General features: G+C 37.8%; 1 protein-coding gene across 1 annotated transcript in view; it reads right to left on the bottom strand.

Moving 5' to 3' along the window:
• RFC3 (replication factor C subunit 3) overlaps positions 1–18,947 on the bottom strand; it is a 242,181-nt gene that overhangs the window by 9,243 nt on the left and 213,991 nt on the right. Inside the window, exons 3-5 of the mRNA XM_082602371.1 lie at positions 5,764–5,960; positions 3,075–3,212; positions 248–315 (exon numbers count right to left, since the gene is read on the bottom strand). Coding sequence (XP_082458497.1) covers positions 248–315; positions 3,075–3,212; positions 5,764–5,850 — 293 coding nt within the window. The 5' untranslated portion in view covers positions 5,851–5,960. The remainder of the gene's footprint in view (positions 1–247; positions 316–3,074; positions 3,213–5,763; positions 5,961–18,947) is intronic.

Raw genomic sequence — 18,947 nt, 5'->3', positions numbered from 1 at the left:
TTTGTGTAGAGCACAGAGCTCTGTAGAGCAAGAAAACTTAATTAAAATTATTTGACTTGGGGGGTATCAAAGAGAAGGGAAAGTAGGAAGGTTCTAGGCTCCCCATCTCACACAGGGCAGCTTCACTTTTATCTATTTTATATATTGTTTCCATACATAATTTTATTTCAAAAAAAATTCTACTCTTTAAAAAAAGTCTGAACATTGCTATTCTAAAATTGCTTATTTCTAGGCAGTAGCAACTTACCTGGGATTAACTTCAAGGTGGTAATTGCTTGCAATAGTGCTAATTTCAATTTTCTTTTTAGATGGAGTCTGTGGACAAAGAAAATAGTTTTTTTTTATGTTCATTCATGACTATTTCTCTTTTCTGTATTTCATTCTTTTTAATTATGTAAACAATTTATGTTTACTAAAGAAAGAAAATTTTAGATGACCACCACTAATGCTTCAACTTCATTAACCCCATTCCTTTCTTAAGGTGCATGTAAACATACATGTTTTTATGTACACTGGGTCATATCACACATTCTGTTTTTAGTGTGATCACTTTTCTCCTTTACCTCCAGAAACCTCCAAACCATTCCCAGTTATCAGATCATCGTTGTAAACAATCTGCCTATGTCCTTTCACAGCCTTTTCCACGATAACACACAAAAATAAACACATACTAATATATTACTACATAGAGTATGTCAGCATACTTGCAAAAATTGTTTTAAAAACAGGCAATCATATATATTTCTCTGTGTTTTGCTTTTCCTTAACAACACATCTAGACAACCTTCTTAGACAAGTGGTATAAGCTGTTATAGCTGCATATCAACCATAATATGGATGTCCCAAAGCCAGTCATACAGATGGGCATCTTGTTTCTTGCTTTTTACAATCTCAAACAGTTCCATAATTAACATACTTGTGCATATGTCTCATGCACTGCCTTCACGTCTATGTAACAGATTCACAATAAAAGATCTGCTGGATTGAAGATGATGTGTTTTCTAAACTTTTATACGTATGTATGTGTTTATGTATAACCAGCCACTTTCCAAAAAAATCTAACAATTCACTTTTCCACTGGCAACAAATACTCCTTCTCGTTATTCCTCATCTGCAGTAGGTTTCATCATGCCTTCAATTTTTGCCTATTTGATGACTGTGTAATAGACTCTCACTGCTTTTCCTCAACTACCACAAAGGTCAAACATCTTCACATAGGTTTATTGACTGTTTATCTTTCTCTCCTGTGACCATTTTTTATTCAGTTTTCTACCAGGTTGTTTTTCCATTGTCACTTTGTAAAATCTTTTATCTAATACATTCCTTTCAAATATTTTTTATAATCCTTCATTTTTCTATTGATTTTATGTATATTATCTTGTCATACAAACTTTTAAAATTCATATATACCCAAGTATATATTTTCTTCTACAGCTCCCATGTTTTTTATTAAAAGGTGTTCCTGACTCATACACTGTTCATACAGTCTAAGAAATTCTATTCTAAGAAATTTAGTTTCATTTTACCATTTCAGTCTTTAATTGATCTGGATTTATAAATTATGTGTCATAGGGATTCAACTTTATTTTCTTCTGGGTTGGTAACTAGTTATGCTAGCACATTTTGCTGACCAATCCTTTTCCTACTGATGTGAAATAGATCTTGGGCTGTCATATTTCTGGGCTCTCTATTCAGTTCCACTGATGTAGTTCTCTATCCCCATGCCATAGCAATATTGTTTTGATTATAGTAGCCTTACAGTATGGTTTAATAAACACATGTCCCACTTCACAAATCTTCTTTTTCATAATTATTTTAGCTAGTCTCAGAAATGTACTTTAAGATCACTTCATATAATTAAAAAAATAAATTGCATTTTAATTGGAATTTCACTAAAATTTATACTGAACATGGGGAGAACAGATACTTTTAACTACTACTGAGAACATGATGCATCTTTCCATTTGATCAGCTCTTGTTCTTTGTCCTTTTATAAGATTATGTATAAGGTTTTCTTACTACCTTTCTTATTAAATTTGTCCCTGCATATTTTAAAGAATTTCCACAAGGATGTACTACCAACATCTCAAATTCAATGTGTCTAAACACAAGCTAATCCACATTAGCCTACAGTCCATTTATCCTCCTAAAGATTCTATTAATAGCACAACCTACTGTCCAGTCACTCAGTTTACATTTTTTCAGTGCCTAATATGTGCAAGACTCTATACCAGAGGTTACGAAGAATATGAAAATGATGGCAACTGGACTTATTGTGGTGATTATTTCATAATTCATATAAATATCAAATCACTATGCAGTATACCTGAAACTAATATAATACCACATGTCAAGTATAACTTACAAAAATATAAAATTTACCCTATATAACTTCAAAACAAATACAATCTTGTCAGAGTCAAGATGTATAAATAACTACGATCAAGGCAAAACAAAGTAATGCTCTAAAAAGTATAAACTATGGGTTGTAGGAGGAAACATTAATTATAACGGGGTTGGGGGGGCACTTCCAAGAGGATACATTTCGGCTAGATCTTAAACACTGTCAGTAAGGAAAGAGTATGAAAATGCATTGCATAGCATGAGGCTACAAAACACAGCCAGGGCAAGATCATGGGAACTCTGAACATCCCAGAGCCTCATGCCTCCTCTCCCAGTCAGTCAGCTGCCCAATCTTTACTGAGTCACCGGATTCCACGTTTAAAATTTTTCTCCAAATCATTTCCTTTCCATACCCACTACTGCTCTCAGAACAATGAACTTTAGAAACTTGAGTTCTAATTCCAGCTGACACTAATTCGAATCTGAAATGAATCCCACCACCTACATCTTACCCAAAGTCTCCTGTTGCTCATATTTCTTCTCTAACGTAATGTAACTTTTGTCTGGTTGTAATAGTTAAGTCTATAAATCATCAACTCTCAATCCTGTACACCAGGATTACCTGTGAAATTCTTACTTAAATCACACATTGGGCAGCAAAGAGTCCTATATGATGAGGACTGAAAATCCCTGCTCTAAATATTTGGAGGGCCTCAAAGTGAAATGCTTACTGTGATGGTCTGATGTTCAATTCTCAATTTTTCCACTCCCACACCATAAAGTTCACGTAGAATACACATAATTCTTGTCTTTTTTCCAGCACCTGATGGTCCATAGACTAACAGATGAGGAAAGTCACCACACTGCACCTGGAAAAAAAAGAACAAGGCATATTCCCCAAACTACTGCCCAACGTGTGGAAGTAAACTACTTTTCAAGTATCAAATATTTTGTGTCTCTACCTATGAACCTTTAAAAATGTGTGTGTGTGTGTGTGTGTGAATGTATATATAGAGAGACAGATCTTTAACTACGAAATGTTGATTATCCCCCTGGGATTAATGTTATATAACTTATATATCTAGCACAGTACATGTAAGATACAACACTATATGCTAGAAAGCAAGAAATCCCAAACCTGGCTGACTGTCAGAATCTTCCAGAGAACTTTTAATAAAAAGACTAATTACTGGACCCCATCCACAAGATTACGATTCAGTAACTGAGACTGATGCCTGTCGTAGTTTGGGCTTCTACAAATAGTCCCTTTGATAAGAAACAAGTGCATTTGGTTTTATTTGGAAGGTAAAGGAAAACTTTGTAGGGGAGCAGGAAAGCAAGGAAGGAAGGCAGCCAACAACAGTGTTGTTAACGTAAATACCACTCTGGGCATCTGGGGCATGATCCTGCTGTGGATATCTTGAAGCCACTGAAAAATACACCACACTATTAAACCACCCAAGGGTGGAGAAGCTGGAGTATGATACACTACCTCTCATCAATCCTTTGCTGGCTTGGGAAAGTGAATGGAGAGGAAGAGAGGGCATTAATTCCCTGACATTTCAAGTCTGCTTAGAGGTCTCAGCAAGAGAAAGCCTTCAGGAAATGCAGATGCAGGGAGTTGGAAGTGGGTCTGTGTAATTTTATGCATTAAGAGCAAGGGAATGGAGTAGGCCGCTGACAGTGCTGCATTTCAAAACAAGATTGTTTTTTAAAAACGTTCCCAGGTGATTGTGATGCTCAGTCAGGTCTGGGGATCAGTGTTATGAAGGCTATAAAGATGACAAGAACACAGACCTTAGCTTCAGGTGCATAAAATCTTGTGGAGCAAAAGTTTTATAAATAACCGTTTTAGAAAAAATGAAAATAAGTATCTTAACAGAAGTGCTTGTTACAGTGAATTTTAATACTCTGTAAACTCATCTATCTCTAGCACTGAAAGAAAAAAGTGTCAAGGAAAGGAACTATTTACCTAAGACAACGCATGGAAAATAGTAGGTACTCCACAAATACAGCCTTCATTTTTTTTAAACTTCTATCTCACCAAAAATAAGTTATGCTGCAAATGTTTCACACTTTTATTAGGTTGTAGATTCAAGGTAAACAGGTGAATACTTTGAAAAGCCAAATCTATTAACACAAGACTAATCCACTAAATTTTTGTGCGAATATTTATTCCAAATTCTATATAATAGAAAACTGGCAATAGAATATAAAATATACCCCATGGTTAAGAAAATCAAAGTCGAAGCTATTGTAAGAAAATGCAATTTGTCTATAAATGAAGCTGTATTCATTTATAAATTGCATTTTCTTAGAACAGCTTTGACTCTGATTTTCTTAACCATGGGATATATTTATTTAGATTTATTTAAACAGTATTTTAAATACTAAAAATAAATAAAATAGTAAATTAATAGATTTACTTAAAATTAGTATAGTATTAGTATTGGAGTACCAATAATTTTAAAAGAGAGTTTAAAAAAACACTTCACTCTCACAACACCACCTTTTCTAATGCCTTTCATATATAAGGATGGAGTTATTTTATTATAATTTCTCATTAAAAAAAAACCTTTACAAATAGTACCTGGAATTCTGAAAAAGATGGGTACTGGAAGACCAGAGGGCTGAGCAAAAACACTTCCATCAGGAAGTGGTACTTTAGGCCCTTAAAAAGAGTAGATAAGTGCCTTTTCTACTCAAGACCCTTCTTCCATCTCCACTCTCTACAAACTTCAGTTTGCTTTTCACAAAGCACTGCCATTAGATACTTTTATCAACTACAACATAAAAATAGGCATCGCGACAGGAAAAGAAAAATCTTCCATTAAGGAATTATACTCAAGGACAACCTAATACCACATAGCTTAGAATTAAAACTGACCTTAGGAATTAATAAACCCAATATCTTGCTTTTTGTAAATGCGGGCAATGACACCAAGACATTTTAAGTAAGCCTATTAAAAAGTCAGATGATGTCACTTCTCTGTTCAAAACGTTCCAAAGGCTTCCCAACTCACTCTATTAAAATTTACTGTATCTGCACTTCCTCCCACCCCCAAACTCCCCCTTTTCCTACTCCTCTTTCCGCTGGCCCACGGTTAGCCAGCCGCACTGGTCTCCCGAGTGACGGGCTGTGCACACTCCTGCCTCAGGGATTCTGCACCTGCTGCTCCCTCTACCCGCTCCACTCCTCCCCCCAGAGCTCCCTACCGTGGGCTCTCCCACTTCCTTCAAGCTTCGGCTCAAATGACAAAGTCCTCAGGGAAACTTTCTTGGTTTAGAAGCACAGGTCCCGCCCCCACACCGTGTGCTCGTCCCAGTTTTACTTTTTTCCACAGCATTCATCACCTTCTGAAGCGAGAGGGCGAAGGCCTCCCCTCCTCCGGCTCTCCCCGCCCCGTCCCGCCGACTCACCAGGTTGCGCAGCTGGGCCGCCTGCTCCTTGTGATAGTCCAGCTGTCCCAAGGCGCAGGGCCGGTACTTGTCCACCCAGAGGCTCATGCCAGCCCGAGTTCCCGGGGTCCGACACTCGAACTTGCCGCGAGCTCGCTCTCCGCTCCAGACGCACAAACAACTTTTCCCGCGAACTCCAAATCTCGCGACATCACTACCTGCGCGGCGGCGTAAACGAGTTAGGGGCGGAAAGACTACGGAAGCCTAGTACGGACAGAATTGGGCGCAAAGTCGGATACCACCTACTCGATAAGGCTCATTGTTTTATTTAATCATTTTCTTTGTCCTCACCCTCTATCATAGTACAGGAATTATTAAGCAAAATTGGAAATTTGGCTCTGATACTCTAGGAGTCAAATCCGGGAACTTAAGAGAGACCACCCTCCTAAATTCGTTTCAGTCGTTCATTCATTCACTCATTCCTTCTACAGAAACTTACAAAATATTTACTGTGTGGAGCTCTGTTCTTGGCACCAGAATATATCCGGCTTTTCTCACTTTGCAGGCACCCAAAGAAGCTTTATTGAATAAACCGCTAAAACTAATATCTAATCTTCACTACCTTTCCTTACCTCCATTCCTCAAGATTCTTACTGAATTTAAAACAAAGGAATCTAAAGGTCGTGAAAAGCTACAGAAATGTGGCCACTCAAACTGCACCTCTTAAATGCACTTCTCTAGGTGTATGTAATTTTAATTACTTATTTAACTTATGCTTTTATTTTACATATTGTTCAAAATCCTAAATACTGCCACAGGACAGGAACTGATTTCCAAATATGTTTAATAACCTTCTATCAAGGTGCCCCCTCTCATTCACTTATGACACAAGAATTTATTGTATTCTTTGAATCATCATATTTACTGAATTATTCCTGTGGGCAAGAAATTATTGGGCACAATTAATAACACCACCAAGTATAAGACACAATCTCTGTTCTCAAAAAACTTTTGAAACACCCTGGGAGGCTTCTACCTCAAGGCCTTTGCGCTTATGATTTCCTCTTCCTGAACCAATTCTGTCCAAGTGTCAACGGAGCTGGGTCCCTCTTCAGCGTGTTTGCTCGGAGTCATCTCAGTGAGGCCTCCCTGACCATCCTATTTAATACTGCAAAACTCTCCACAGTCCCTATGCTCCTACCCTGTTGAATTCAGATGTTTGAAATTAGAAGGTAAAAGAAATCAAAAGCAAGGGTATTGAAGTGTCATTTATGTGGATATTGGAATCATAAAAAATAATGAAATTATTACCGTGAGAAAGAAAGTAAATCAGGTACTAAAACAATCAGTTAATTGACGTGAGTGACAACAAGCATGGCAGACAACTTCAACAAGGAGGGGTTCATGTAGAAAGTGGAGTCTGAAGACCTGTGTTTCAAAGTTGTGAGTTCTAAGGAAGCAGAAATGGTGTGGAGGGGACAACAATGCATAAGAAAGACACATAGCTCACCTTGACTTGCCAGATTTCACAAATAAAAATATAGGAGGCCCAGTTAAATTTGAATTTCAGATAACTTTTTAGTATAACTATGACCATGAAATATTTGCAGTAATATTGATTGCATGGGCATACTTATACAAAAAAAATTCACTGTTTATCTAAAATTAAAACCTAATTGGTGTTCTGTATTTTATCTGGCAATCTCACTCCAGACCCCTGAATATATGGGATGAGAGAGATGGCTGCTCAGAAGAGAGCCAGAACAGGAAAGAAGTATTCAGAGAAGAAGGTATGAGTATACAGCAGCAGCCAGCAAACTACAGCTCCAATCACTTAATGACTCAGGTTCCTCAGCTCAAAGTGGGGTTAATGAAACTTGTTTTATGGCTCATTTGGAGATTAAGGGAGGTAATGTAAACACCTGTCACACAGAAGGCATGCAACAATTAATGGTTACATTTTATTGAGAAAAGACATAGTCACAGTGATGTCTGCCATCTTGTACCTATAACCAAGGACTAAAAAGAACCAACCAAACCTTCTAAAGACCCTTAAGATGAAGGATTGTGTTACCCGGGCTCTTCTGCTCCTAACTCTTGACAGTTCATCCCAGTGCACCTCTCTGGGGCAAACCTGTAATTGGTTCTTGCCAGAATCAGGAGTAAGGTTCTTCTCCAGGCTGGATCTAATTTTGGTTCTTTAAAGAGAAGTAACGAGGAAGACATTTCAGGGTCTCAAGAGGCTGAGAGACTAGTTAAGGGTATAAAATATATATATAACTTTGGCTTAGCCCCTATCCTTGTGAGTTTTCTTCTTTTTTCATATGCCCACACTTTCTCTGTTCATTGGCCAGTTAGATGCAGAAAATCCAGGAGGGCTTTGAAGCTCTAGGGGACAGTTGAGGCCCTTGCTAGAAGGAAACTGGGTCCCTGCATCTTAGCCCAGGGTGATCCACTCTCTCCCCAAAAACAAAGTGGGTAAGTTATTGGGGAGATGATCAAATGGATCAGCAGTGAGAGACTGAGGAAAGCGAAACAGGGGAGGAAGTAAAGCCAAAGCAAGGTGTGTTATCAAGGTCACTTCCATGGGCAACTGGGGCTTGATCCCTCTGGGGACTTTCTAAGGAATGAATAGAGTATTTCTTTGAATCATCTATTGAGGAAAGATGGGAAGAAGCAGTCATCCTCCAGCTCCCATACTCTATTGGTTGAGGGTTTCTCCCTTGAGGATGGTAATTCCCAACACACACACAGTTCCGTACTGGGCCTCTGTGCTGGGCAGGACCCTGCCTGTGCCCATGCTGTCAAAGGACAACAATCCTACCATTTTTTTCCTATCCATTCTTTGTTTTCTTATCCATTTATTCTCTTATGCTCCAAGAAAACAGGTAATAATGGGTTTGTGTTTTCCATATTAAATTTACACACAGTTAAAATATCCCAGGATATTAAAGATGGCTGCACTTCACGGCATGCAGGATCTAAGTTCCCCTGACCAGGGATCGAACCCATGCCCCCTGCAGTGGAAGCACAGAGTCTTAACCACTGGACCGCCAGGGAAGTCCCAAGACTGAATTTTTATAAAGATAATTATAATAGAAATAATAGCCATGATTTATCAGAGAGATTGATGCATAGCAGAGAAGTATTTTTCTCGTAAAAGGAAAACTGGCATCTCCTTAAAATGCCAGGGATTCTCAAACTGAATGGGAAGGCAGACGGTTCTTTGGCTAGTGTCCCTTTGCCCCTGTGTGGATGACACCATTCGTTGCTTCAAAAAGGAAATCTAAGAATTCAAACCTTATGGTCCACTCTATGTCAAGGGCTGCTTCAGCCAATTGTCACCATCAAGAGTATGTGCTGAGTGACCTCTACTACTAGAGTAAATTTCCTTCTAATGTTCTATTTTTGTTTTTAATATGAAAATTATTTTCTTTCTAAATGTGTATTTTTTTTCTTATGTTAAATCTATTGATTACATTGCAATGAAAGAGGAGGGTCTCTGAAATAATGTCTCATGAAAATAAAGGCAAAGTACAGCCATGGTGTGCTACAATGTAGGGGTTTTTTTAGGTCATGTGAGGCACTTCTGCCCATAACCTAAGTATCCTAGATAGACTTCTGAGTGTGTTGGGTGTGAATTGGCATGGCTGGTGTCCCTGGCTCTAAGGAAGGAGTATCTCAGGACGACAGATGTTGATAGTGGACAATGGGCATGTGGGTGCCGTGAATCAGAGAGCATGTCAGCATGGAGGGTCTTCCTCCACTGCTCTCTGAGCCACATGTCCATGCAGCACCACCCATCCAAACAGGAGCCAGAGCACAAGATTGAGATCTGTGCCTGGATGACAGGGATTGGAGGGTAGGAACAGCAGACACCACGAGTGCTTTCATATTCAGTCAGACAAGTATTGTCATTTATGTTTTTATACATGTATGTATCTGTGTAACCATAATCCAGATCAAGATATAGAACATTTTCACCCTCTAGAAGGCTCTCTCATGTCCCTTCCCATTCAATACATCCCTCTGGAGTAGCCACTATTCTAAATTCTACCATTGTTTACTATTTTCCCTGTTCTTAATCTTCATAGAAATGAAACCGCATAGTATATTCTCTTTTATGTCTGACTTCTTTTATTCACAATATATCGCGAAATTCATCCGCTTGTATGTAGCAATAGGTTGTACCTATTTTTATTGCCATGTAGTATTGCATTGTATTAATATCAGGCAGGCTTCCTGGGATGTCACCTGTGCAATGTCACATAGCCTTTTGCTTGGTGTAATGCTCTGCTGTTGCCATCTTGAAATTCTTAATAATTTCTTAACAAAGCACCTGAATTTTTAAATATTTTGCGCTGGGCCCTGTAAATTATGTAACCAGCCCTGATCAATATATCTTAATTTATTTATTCATTGTACTATTGATGGACATTTGGGTTGTTTCCATATTTTGGTTAGTAAAAATAATATAGCTGAACATTCTTGTGCATATATTTGAGATATGTACTAATTTCTATTGGACACATGCATCTAGGAATGAAATTCCTGAGTGATAAGGGTAGGCATATGTTCAGCTGCAATAGATACTAACAAGAGTTTTCAAAAATATTTGGACCAATTTACATACCCATAAGCAATGAATGAAAGTTACATATTTCATATCCTTCCTGACAGAAACCTCTTTCTTTATCGTGGTAAAATATTTGTAACATAAAATTTACCATTTGAGCTATTTTTAAGTGTACAGTTCAGTAGCATTAAGTATATTCATTCACATTGTTGTATGACCATCACCACCATCCGTCTCCAGAACTTTCTCATCATCCCAAACTGGAACTCTGCACCTATTAAAAGTAACTCCCAGGGCTGGTAATCCCCAGGCTCTGGCAACCAGCATTCTGTTTTCTATAAATTTGACTAGTCTAGGTACCTTTATAAGTGGAACCATATAATATGTATCTTTTTGTGTCTGGTTTCTTTTACTTACTCTAATGCCTTTAAATTTTATCAGTGATGTAACATGTATCAGAATTTCATTTCTTTCAAGGCTGAATAATATTCCATTGTAGGTATATACCATAATTTGTTTATGCACTTATCCGTCAATAGACATTTGGGTTCTTTTCATCTTTTGGCTTCTGTGAATAATGCTGCTATGAACATTAGTGTGCAAATATCTGTTCAAGCTTCTGATTCCTATTCTTTAGGGCATATGCTCAGAAGTGGAATTGCTATAGTACTGTTTTTCATGGCAGTTGCACCAGTTTATGTTCCCACCAGCAATGTACAAAGGTTACAGTGCCTCCGCATCCTCATCAACCAGCAAGCCTTTTTCATTTTAGCCGTTCTGGTGGGTTTATAGAGGAATAATTCATGGTGTTGAGCATTTTATCACGTGCCTATCGGATATCAGAATATTCTTTTGTAAAGTGGTTTTCAAGTTTTTTTGCTATTTTTTTACTAGATTGTCTCTTTCTTATTGACTTCTTTTCAAACGAATATATTGTAAATAACTTTTTTTTCTATGCGTGACTTGGTTTTGAACTCTCTTAAAGGTTTCTTCTGATGAACAGAAGTTTTTAATTTCACTGTAGTTTAGTGCATATTACTTTTAAAAGATGTTTGCCTACTCCAAAGTCATGAAGATGTTATCCTGTGGGCTTTTAAAAACTTTATTGCTTTATTCTCATATTTAGATTTTAAATCCACTGGAATTGATTTTTTTCTGTGATCTACGACATAAGAGTCAAGGTCCTTTTTTTCCCCCATGTGAATATCCAATTATGCCAACACTATTTATTGAAAAGAACTTTCTCCATTACACTGAAGGATAACCTTGTCACAAGCCAGGTGACGTATATGTGTGGATTTGTTTCTGAACTCCCTATTCTGTTCCATTGGTCTATTTGTCTATACAGGCACAGATACCACACTATCCTGATTACTGTAGCTTTATGACAGGTCTTGATTTCTGGTAGTTTGACTTTTTTTCTTCTTATTCCAGGCTGCCTTTGCCAGTCTTTGTGCTCTGCATTTTCATATAAATGTTAGAATCAGCGTGTCAGTTTTGCAAAAGTCTTGGCTAAGATTCTGTTTGGGATTGCTAGTTACAAGTATTTAAGCCCATATTTGAATATTGTGGATTTCATCTCTTTGGTCTTAGAAATCATAAAATATAAATTGTTCCACTTGAGCACATTACAAATCTGTCACCCATTTTACTCAACCCTTTACATATGAAGCTGTAATTTCAAAAGGGAAAAAGCACTTTTTTCTGCATGATTTAACTGTGATATATATTTAACATGTCTTCAGTTGCCCTTGCTACCTTCTTGAAAGGTAATATATTAAAACTAAAAATAGTCACTAATAGATGTTGAAAGGGAGGATTTATTTTACATAAAATGGCATAAAAAAACAATTACAACTTTAAAAACACAAAATGTGATTAAATATTCAGTGTAAAAAGAAGAATGCCTTTATTTCTTTGAGGTTCTGAGGCACTTGTCACTGATATTACTTCATCTTGATGTTTTAAAAATGACTAATCTGTGGCCTCTGAGAGAGAGATCTAGTAATGAGGAGATCCCACAGTGGAAGAGAGCAAGATGGCATTGCAGGCAACAGTGCAGGAAAGTCCCAGGCAACAGTGATAGAGCAAGCTTGGCAAACGACCTATTCAGGCTGGAGTAGGAGGATAACTACCTCCAGAAGATGAAATTAGTATCTAATGTGCTCACACTTCCTGAGATGAGATTTATACATATGCAAGAGAATACGGGGAAATTAGCAGGATGTGTTAATACATTAAAAACTAACCAATGAGAAAACAATTAGCAAGAGCAGTAAACATAAAAATTATATAAAAGGCATATGTAGTATCTAAGAAAGGAAATGTTATAACGTTTTATCATGTGGCTCAACTGTGCATAACACAGATTCAAAATAATATAAACACCACATACTTATCTAACTAGAAATTATGATATAAATGTACTGGGAAGATGACGGGAGGGGAAGTGTGTCCAGATTCTAAAACCCTGAGCAGTTTTCCCAGGGATTTCCTCGGTGATGGAAAGCTCTCTGCTGAGTGTCAGGGCATAGCTCCACCCTGGCCCGGCTTCATCCTGGCTTCTTTTTTGACTTTGATTAAGTCACTTTCTCTAGGCCTGAATGGACTCAACCACAAAAATGTAAGGCTGGGCTACATAACTTCTAAGGGCCCTGCAAGCCCTAACACTCTTTTCACTTTTGCACTCGTCTCTGTACTTTCTTTTTTTTTTTTTTTTTTTTTGGTACGCGGGCCTCTCACTGGTGCGGCCTCTCCCGTTGCGGAGCACAGGCTCCGGATGCGCAGGCTCAGCGGCCATGGCTCACGGGCCCAGACTCTCCGCGGCATGTGGGATCCTCCCGGACCGGGGTACGAACCCGTGTCCCCTGCATCTGCAGGCAGACTCTCAACCACTGCGCCACCAGGCAAGCCCTCGTCTCTGTACTTTTACCAAAAGGAAGAATTTCCAGTCTTCAAAGCATTCACATTTTTGTGTGAAACTCCTTTTTGCCATGATCTTTATCAGTTCCTCAACTTCTCAATTTTTGACATGTTTCTACAAAGTGGAATGGCAACACCAGTGAATGCTGGTTTTAGCAAATGGGACACAGAGACAATGGTCTAGGATGGGTGGCAGTCTATCATGACAGCTTTAGATCAGTTCATTGAAACATTGTTTTTGAAAATATAGTTTGCTTTTTTCTCTCAGAAATTATTATATTTTTATAAACTAGATAATATTTTCAGCAACATTATTATGCTTTTTCTATAATCACAGCAGCTCATTAACCCATACTGTTTGATTATTTTTTCTCATTTCCATATATCTTCTGCATTCCTCTTCACAGGAGTTACAAACAGAAATGCCAGCACGGGCTGGACAGGCAAATAAATGCATGATCTCAGCTTGGGAGAATAAAACAGGAAGAGAATGCAGTAAGTTTCTTCCCACCAAAAAGGGGTGGCAGCCCCTCAGCTTCACTTGATCACCCACAAGCAGGATCCTGGACCACTGGTCATAGAATTTCATGTGTTTTGAAAGAAGCCACAGTCCAGATTTTTTTTGTACAATCAATCTCCTGAGAAAAACAAGGACACTGTCAGGGCCAACAGAACTTATCTGCAGGCCAGATTCAGCCTGCTCCTTGGCTTGAGAACTCTGCTTAGACCTTGTAACATTCAAACCTCAGAAAGAGAAGCAACAAACTCAAAATTCAAATCATGCAGTATCTGGTTTATTCTCCCCTGCTTGATCCTGGAGGGAAAACTCTGGTGCAGACAGAAATGGAAACAATTGACTAAGACAAGAGAGGAGTTCATTTGATGGTCACTGATGCAAACATCCTCTGCCTCCTAGCATCAGGGATCCCAGCAGCTGGTAACTATTATCTGAAAGGCTATCACTCTGGTTTAACAGGTTAATGGAGTTTTGCCTGCTTGGTTTACAAAAATGTGTAATATAACACATTTACCTATATTTTTCACATTTGAAGACTAATCACGTTTTCTATAAATAATGTATCCACAAATCATACTCAGAGATGTAAAGCAAAGCACATCTGACCATTTAGCAATTTATTTCCACAATAATCTGTAATATGGAAATCAATTTTCTTTTTCATTTCTGAATGAAAAGGCTCAGAAATCCCTCAGTTTCATTTATTCTGTGAGTTGGATGATACATATTACAGCCAATAATTATAAAGGCTTTTATTATAAATAATGTGATTATATAAGTAAAAGTGCAAGGATCAGTAATAACTTCTAAGAGAACCCCATTGATTTTTCTTATATTCCTTATACTTTTTTATGTCACTGATATTTTTTATTCAAATACTCTGCTAAATTCCTCATCCTTCCTACCTCTTAAGTTGGAGGAATGATTACATTTTATAGGAACTATTTACCCATAGAGGTAATTTTGAATTATCATGTCCTTTCCTATGGTGCTTTTGAATATTAGTCATTAGAAATATAGTTTCAAAAAGCAGGTCTGTTTATTCATGGATTATGGGTTTGAAAACATCTGTATTTTAGATATTTCCCTAGGAAACATTAGTATTTCAAACTTACTCATAATTTTGCTACTAATTATTGTAAAAAAAACATTAGACCTGCAATTTCTATGTTGCATTTCACTGGTAAAACTAGATACATTCTAAATAAAGTGGGTTTTTAAAAATTCTAAATAAAACAGCAACTATTCAAATCAGAACATGGTTTTTATGGTTTACAATTAGCCTGGTTCAGCCACCTTTGAACATGGGTATATAAATAAAAAGAAAGCTAATTTAACAGGAATTTATATTTACAAACATCCCTCCATCCAAAATGGAAAACCATAACCAGTTCAAAAACAACATTGATCTTACACTAATATCATGGTATCATTCTGCCAAGTTACAAAATTCTAGCTGCTTTAAGTAGGATATGCGATCTACTGTAAAAACAGACCCCAAAATATATATAATGGCGCAAGAAAGATGGACTTTTATTTTTCACTTATGAAAGATCAAAAATGAGTGATCCTGAACAAGTGGTTCTCTTCCAGTCAGTAATACAGGGTCACAGGCTCCTTCTCTCTTTTGTCTCTGCTATCTTCACCAGCTGGCATCCACAGCCTCCATACTTGTCTTCATCAAGCCCACGGAGAGGAAAAGAATGTGCAGGACCACATGTGGAAAGTTCATGTGGGCCAGGACCAGAAGCAGCATATGGCACATCCCATTTGCTAGACTCAGTGGCGTACTCACACCTAACTCGAATGGAAGCTGGCAAAAACAGTCCCCCTTTTGCGAGCTCCTGCTGTGGCCCCTTAACACTATGTCTATGAAGCTCTTGTGATAAATTAACCTATTAACTGTTGTTACAGTTGTAGACAGCCTGTGGAATGGCTGCTAAGTGTCAGGCACTGCACTAGACCCTGGAGGAGAGACCCAAGGAGGAAGGTGTCGTGGTCCTTGTCTTCAAGGATTTTACTCTCTTACATGGGCTTTCATAGAAGAAGCTGACAGGGAACCAAAAAGGAAATGGAAGAGGACCCATACTTATATTGAGAGAGAGAAGTGCTTACCTTAGACACTTAGCTTAAGGCTTCACTCTATCCTTGCCACTCAAAGGGTGGTACCTGAATTAGAAACATCTGCAATACCTAAGAGCTTTATGAGAAACACAGACTCTCAGGCCCCACTCATCATCCTGGCCTTATTTTAATAAGATCCCTAGATGATTTTTATACACATTGAAGTTTGAGAAACACTAGCCTATATCTCAAGAGAGTTTTATGAATTATTCTTCTATCTACATAGAATTAATACTTCTGTGTACACTCATAGACCAGTGCCAGATAAGAAAAGTTCTTTTGTATCATGCTGAGGAATTTGAATTCACAACATGTGACTTGTTATAGAAAAAAATATAAGCCTAGAAACAGTGTGGATGGTGGATTGGAATAGACAATGAAGCTGGGAGAACTGTTAGAAACATATTGTGAATGTCTAGTCATGGGATGACATGAGTCTTTTCTAAGACAGTGCAACTAAGGACAGGTATTTAGAAGATACTTAGATGGGATTTGGGGGTACAGAGAAGAGTTGTCAAAAATATTTCTAAAATTTCTTGTTTAAATGACTGAGTAATAGTAAAGTTATTTACTGAGCTCTGAAAGTTCAAGTGCATTTTGTTTATTTATTTTTTTAATATTTATTTATTTATTTGGTTGCACTGGGTCTTAGTTGTGGCAGGCAGGCTCCTTAGCTGCAGCAGTGCTCCTTAGTTGCGGCCGGTGGGCTCCTTAGTTGTGGCACATGGGCTACTTTAGTTGCACAGGCAGGCTCCTTACTTGAGGCTCAAGGGCTCCTTAGTTGCAGCTCGCCTGTTCTTTAGTTGCAGCATGCAAACTCTTAGTTGCAGCATGAGTGTGGGATCTAGTTCCCTAGACAGGGATTGAACCCGGGCCCCCTGCATTGGGATCACGTAGTCTTACCCACTGCACCACCAGGGAAGTCCCTCAAGTGCATTTTAAATAAATAGAATTGCTCCTAAATTTTTATCTTGTCTATCATAAATTTAATATTATAGCCCAAGCCCTTAGTGAATGTTGTAAACACTGAAGAACACAGACTTTCATCCTCGCCCCTCCTCTACTTTTACTTATTTTATTAGTAATTTGAAGTACATTTTTCATATGACACATTAAAATCAAAATATTATAGAACCACTGAATAAAGAACAGCTATGCCAAGTAAGCATTTCAAAGAAAATTTGCTTTTACCTCCTAGGGAAGTAGTTACTAAATGATTTTTGTCCCCCAAGAATGTTAAGTGTTATTAAATGAGAAAGTAGAGTTTTCAATTGGCCCCCGGGTGGCTGAGATTCTTTTTCCTAAGTCTTGAAGTTGTCACTGTTGTTCCCCAAAGTAAATTCTCGAATGTAGCAGAGCCTACAGAAGCTTTGAGTAAAGACCATTCAAAGGCTACTTCCCAGAGATACAGATTATAGTGCCCCACAGTGGTCTGCAAAGTAACCAGATGCCTTGCTCTGCAAACTTTTAGACACAGCAAAAGAAAGTTTGTTTAAAACATAACAGACATACCTTGGAGATCTTGCAGGTTGGGTTTCACTGAAATAAAGCCCAAATAGCAATGAAGTGAGTCACGAATTTTGGGGTTTCCCAAAATAAAAAGTTATGTTTACACTATACTGTAGTCTATTAAGTGTGCAATAGCATTATGTCTAAAAAAAATAATATATATACCTTAATTTAAAAATAATTTATTGCTAAAAAAATGCTAGCCAGCATCTGAGCCTTCAGTGAGTCATAATCTTTTTGTTGGTGGAGGATTTGAAATATTATGAGAATTACCAAAGTGTAACACAGAGACATGAAGTGAGCAAATGCTGTTGGAAAAATGGCACAGACAGACTTGCTCGAGGTAGCGTTGCCACGAACCTTCAATTTGTAAAAAACACAGTTCCTGCAAAGTGCAATAAAATGAGGTACGCCGTATACAAATTGTGTTTGTTTCCTGGGGCTGCCATAACAAATTACCACAAACTTGGTGGCCTAAAACAACAGAAATGTATGCTTTCACAGTTCTGGAGGCCAGATGTCTGAAATCAAGTTGTCGGCAGGGTTGGTTCTTTCTGGAGGCTCAGAGGGAGAATTTACTACGTGCCTCTCCCTAGCTTCTCTTCTTCTAGTTGCTGGCAATCGTTAGCATTCCTTGGGTTTAGATGCATCATTCTAATCTCTGCCTCTGTCTTTCCCTCTGTTTTTTTCTCCGTCTGTATGTCTCCAATCTCCCTCTTCCTTTTCTCATAAGAACACTAATCACTGGACTTAGGGCTCACCCAAAATCCAGGATCTTCTCATCTGGAGATTTTTAACTTAATTTTATCTGTATAGACCCTATTTCCTTGGCCACTTGTAGCAACATAGATGGACCTGGAGGGCATTAAGCTAAGTGAAATAGGTGATACATAGAAAGACAAACACTGTATGAGATTGTGTATATGTGGAATCTTAAAAATACAACAAACTAGTGAATAAAACAAAAAAGAAGCAGACTCACAGATATGGAGAACAAACTAGTGATTACCAGTGGGGAGAGGGAAGAGGAGAGGGGCAATATAGGGGTAGGAGGGGAAAAGTGTTAATATGGGATTATATAAATCAAATGTGTAAAACTTTTGAAAATTGTAAAGCACTATGGAACTTAAAGAAACTTTTATTCAATAAATAGATAAATACCCTATTTCCAAATAAGGTCACATGCACAGGTATTTTGGGGAGATGCAATTCAACCCACTACACAACCAATCCAAGTAGAAAAATGAGCTTTTGTGATGTCAAAGGGGCCAAAGACAATGAAACCCAAATTTAAGTTAATTTATCAAACCCATGGGCCTAAGAGGAGAAACAAAACTCTATTCAAAATAAATGCTCCCAGGGTACTCTCTATTCAGACTTCTTTTCTTCAGCTGATGGAGAGTCCTGTTTTTATATTTTTCTACAGGCTTCATTTTTCTACTATAAATTTTTTTTCTTTAAATGTTTAGAATGATAAAGGTTTTTGGAAGTGTTGAATCATCATTACCTTTTCTTTTCCTTCAGCAATAAATCAAAGAAAAACAGAATGTTGCCTAC

Source organism: Mesoplodon mirus (genome assembly GCF_964341445.2).
Source record: "Mesoplodon mirus genome assembly, chromosome: 17".
Lineage (NCBI taxonomy): Eukaryota > Metazoa > Chordata > Mammalia > Artiodactyla > Ziphiidae > Mesoplodon > Mesoplodon mirus.
The sequence above is the reverse complement of the archived record's forward strand: the minus strand, read 5'-3'. Positions and strand labels throughout refer to the sequence as shown.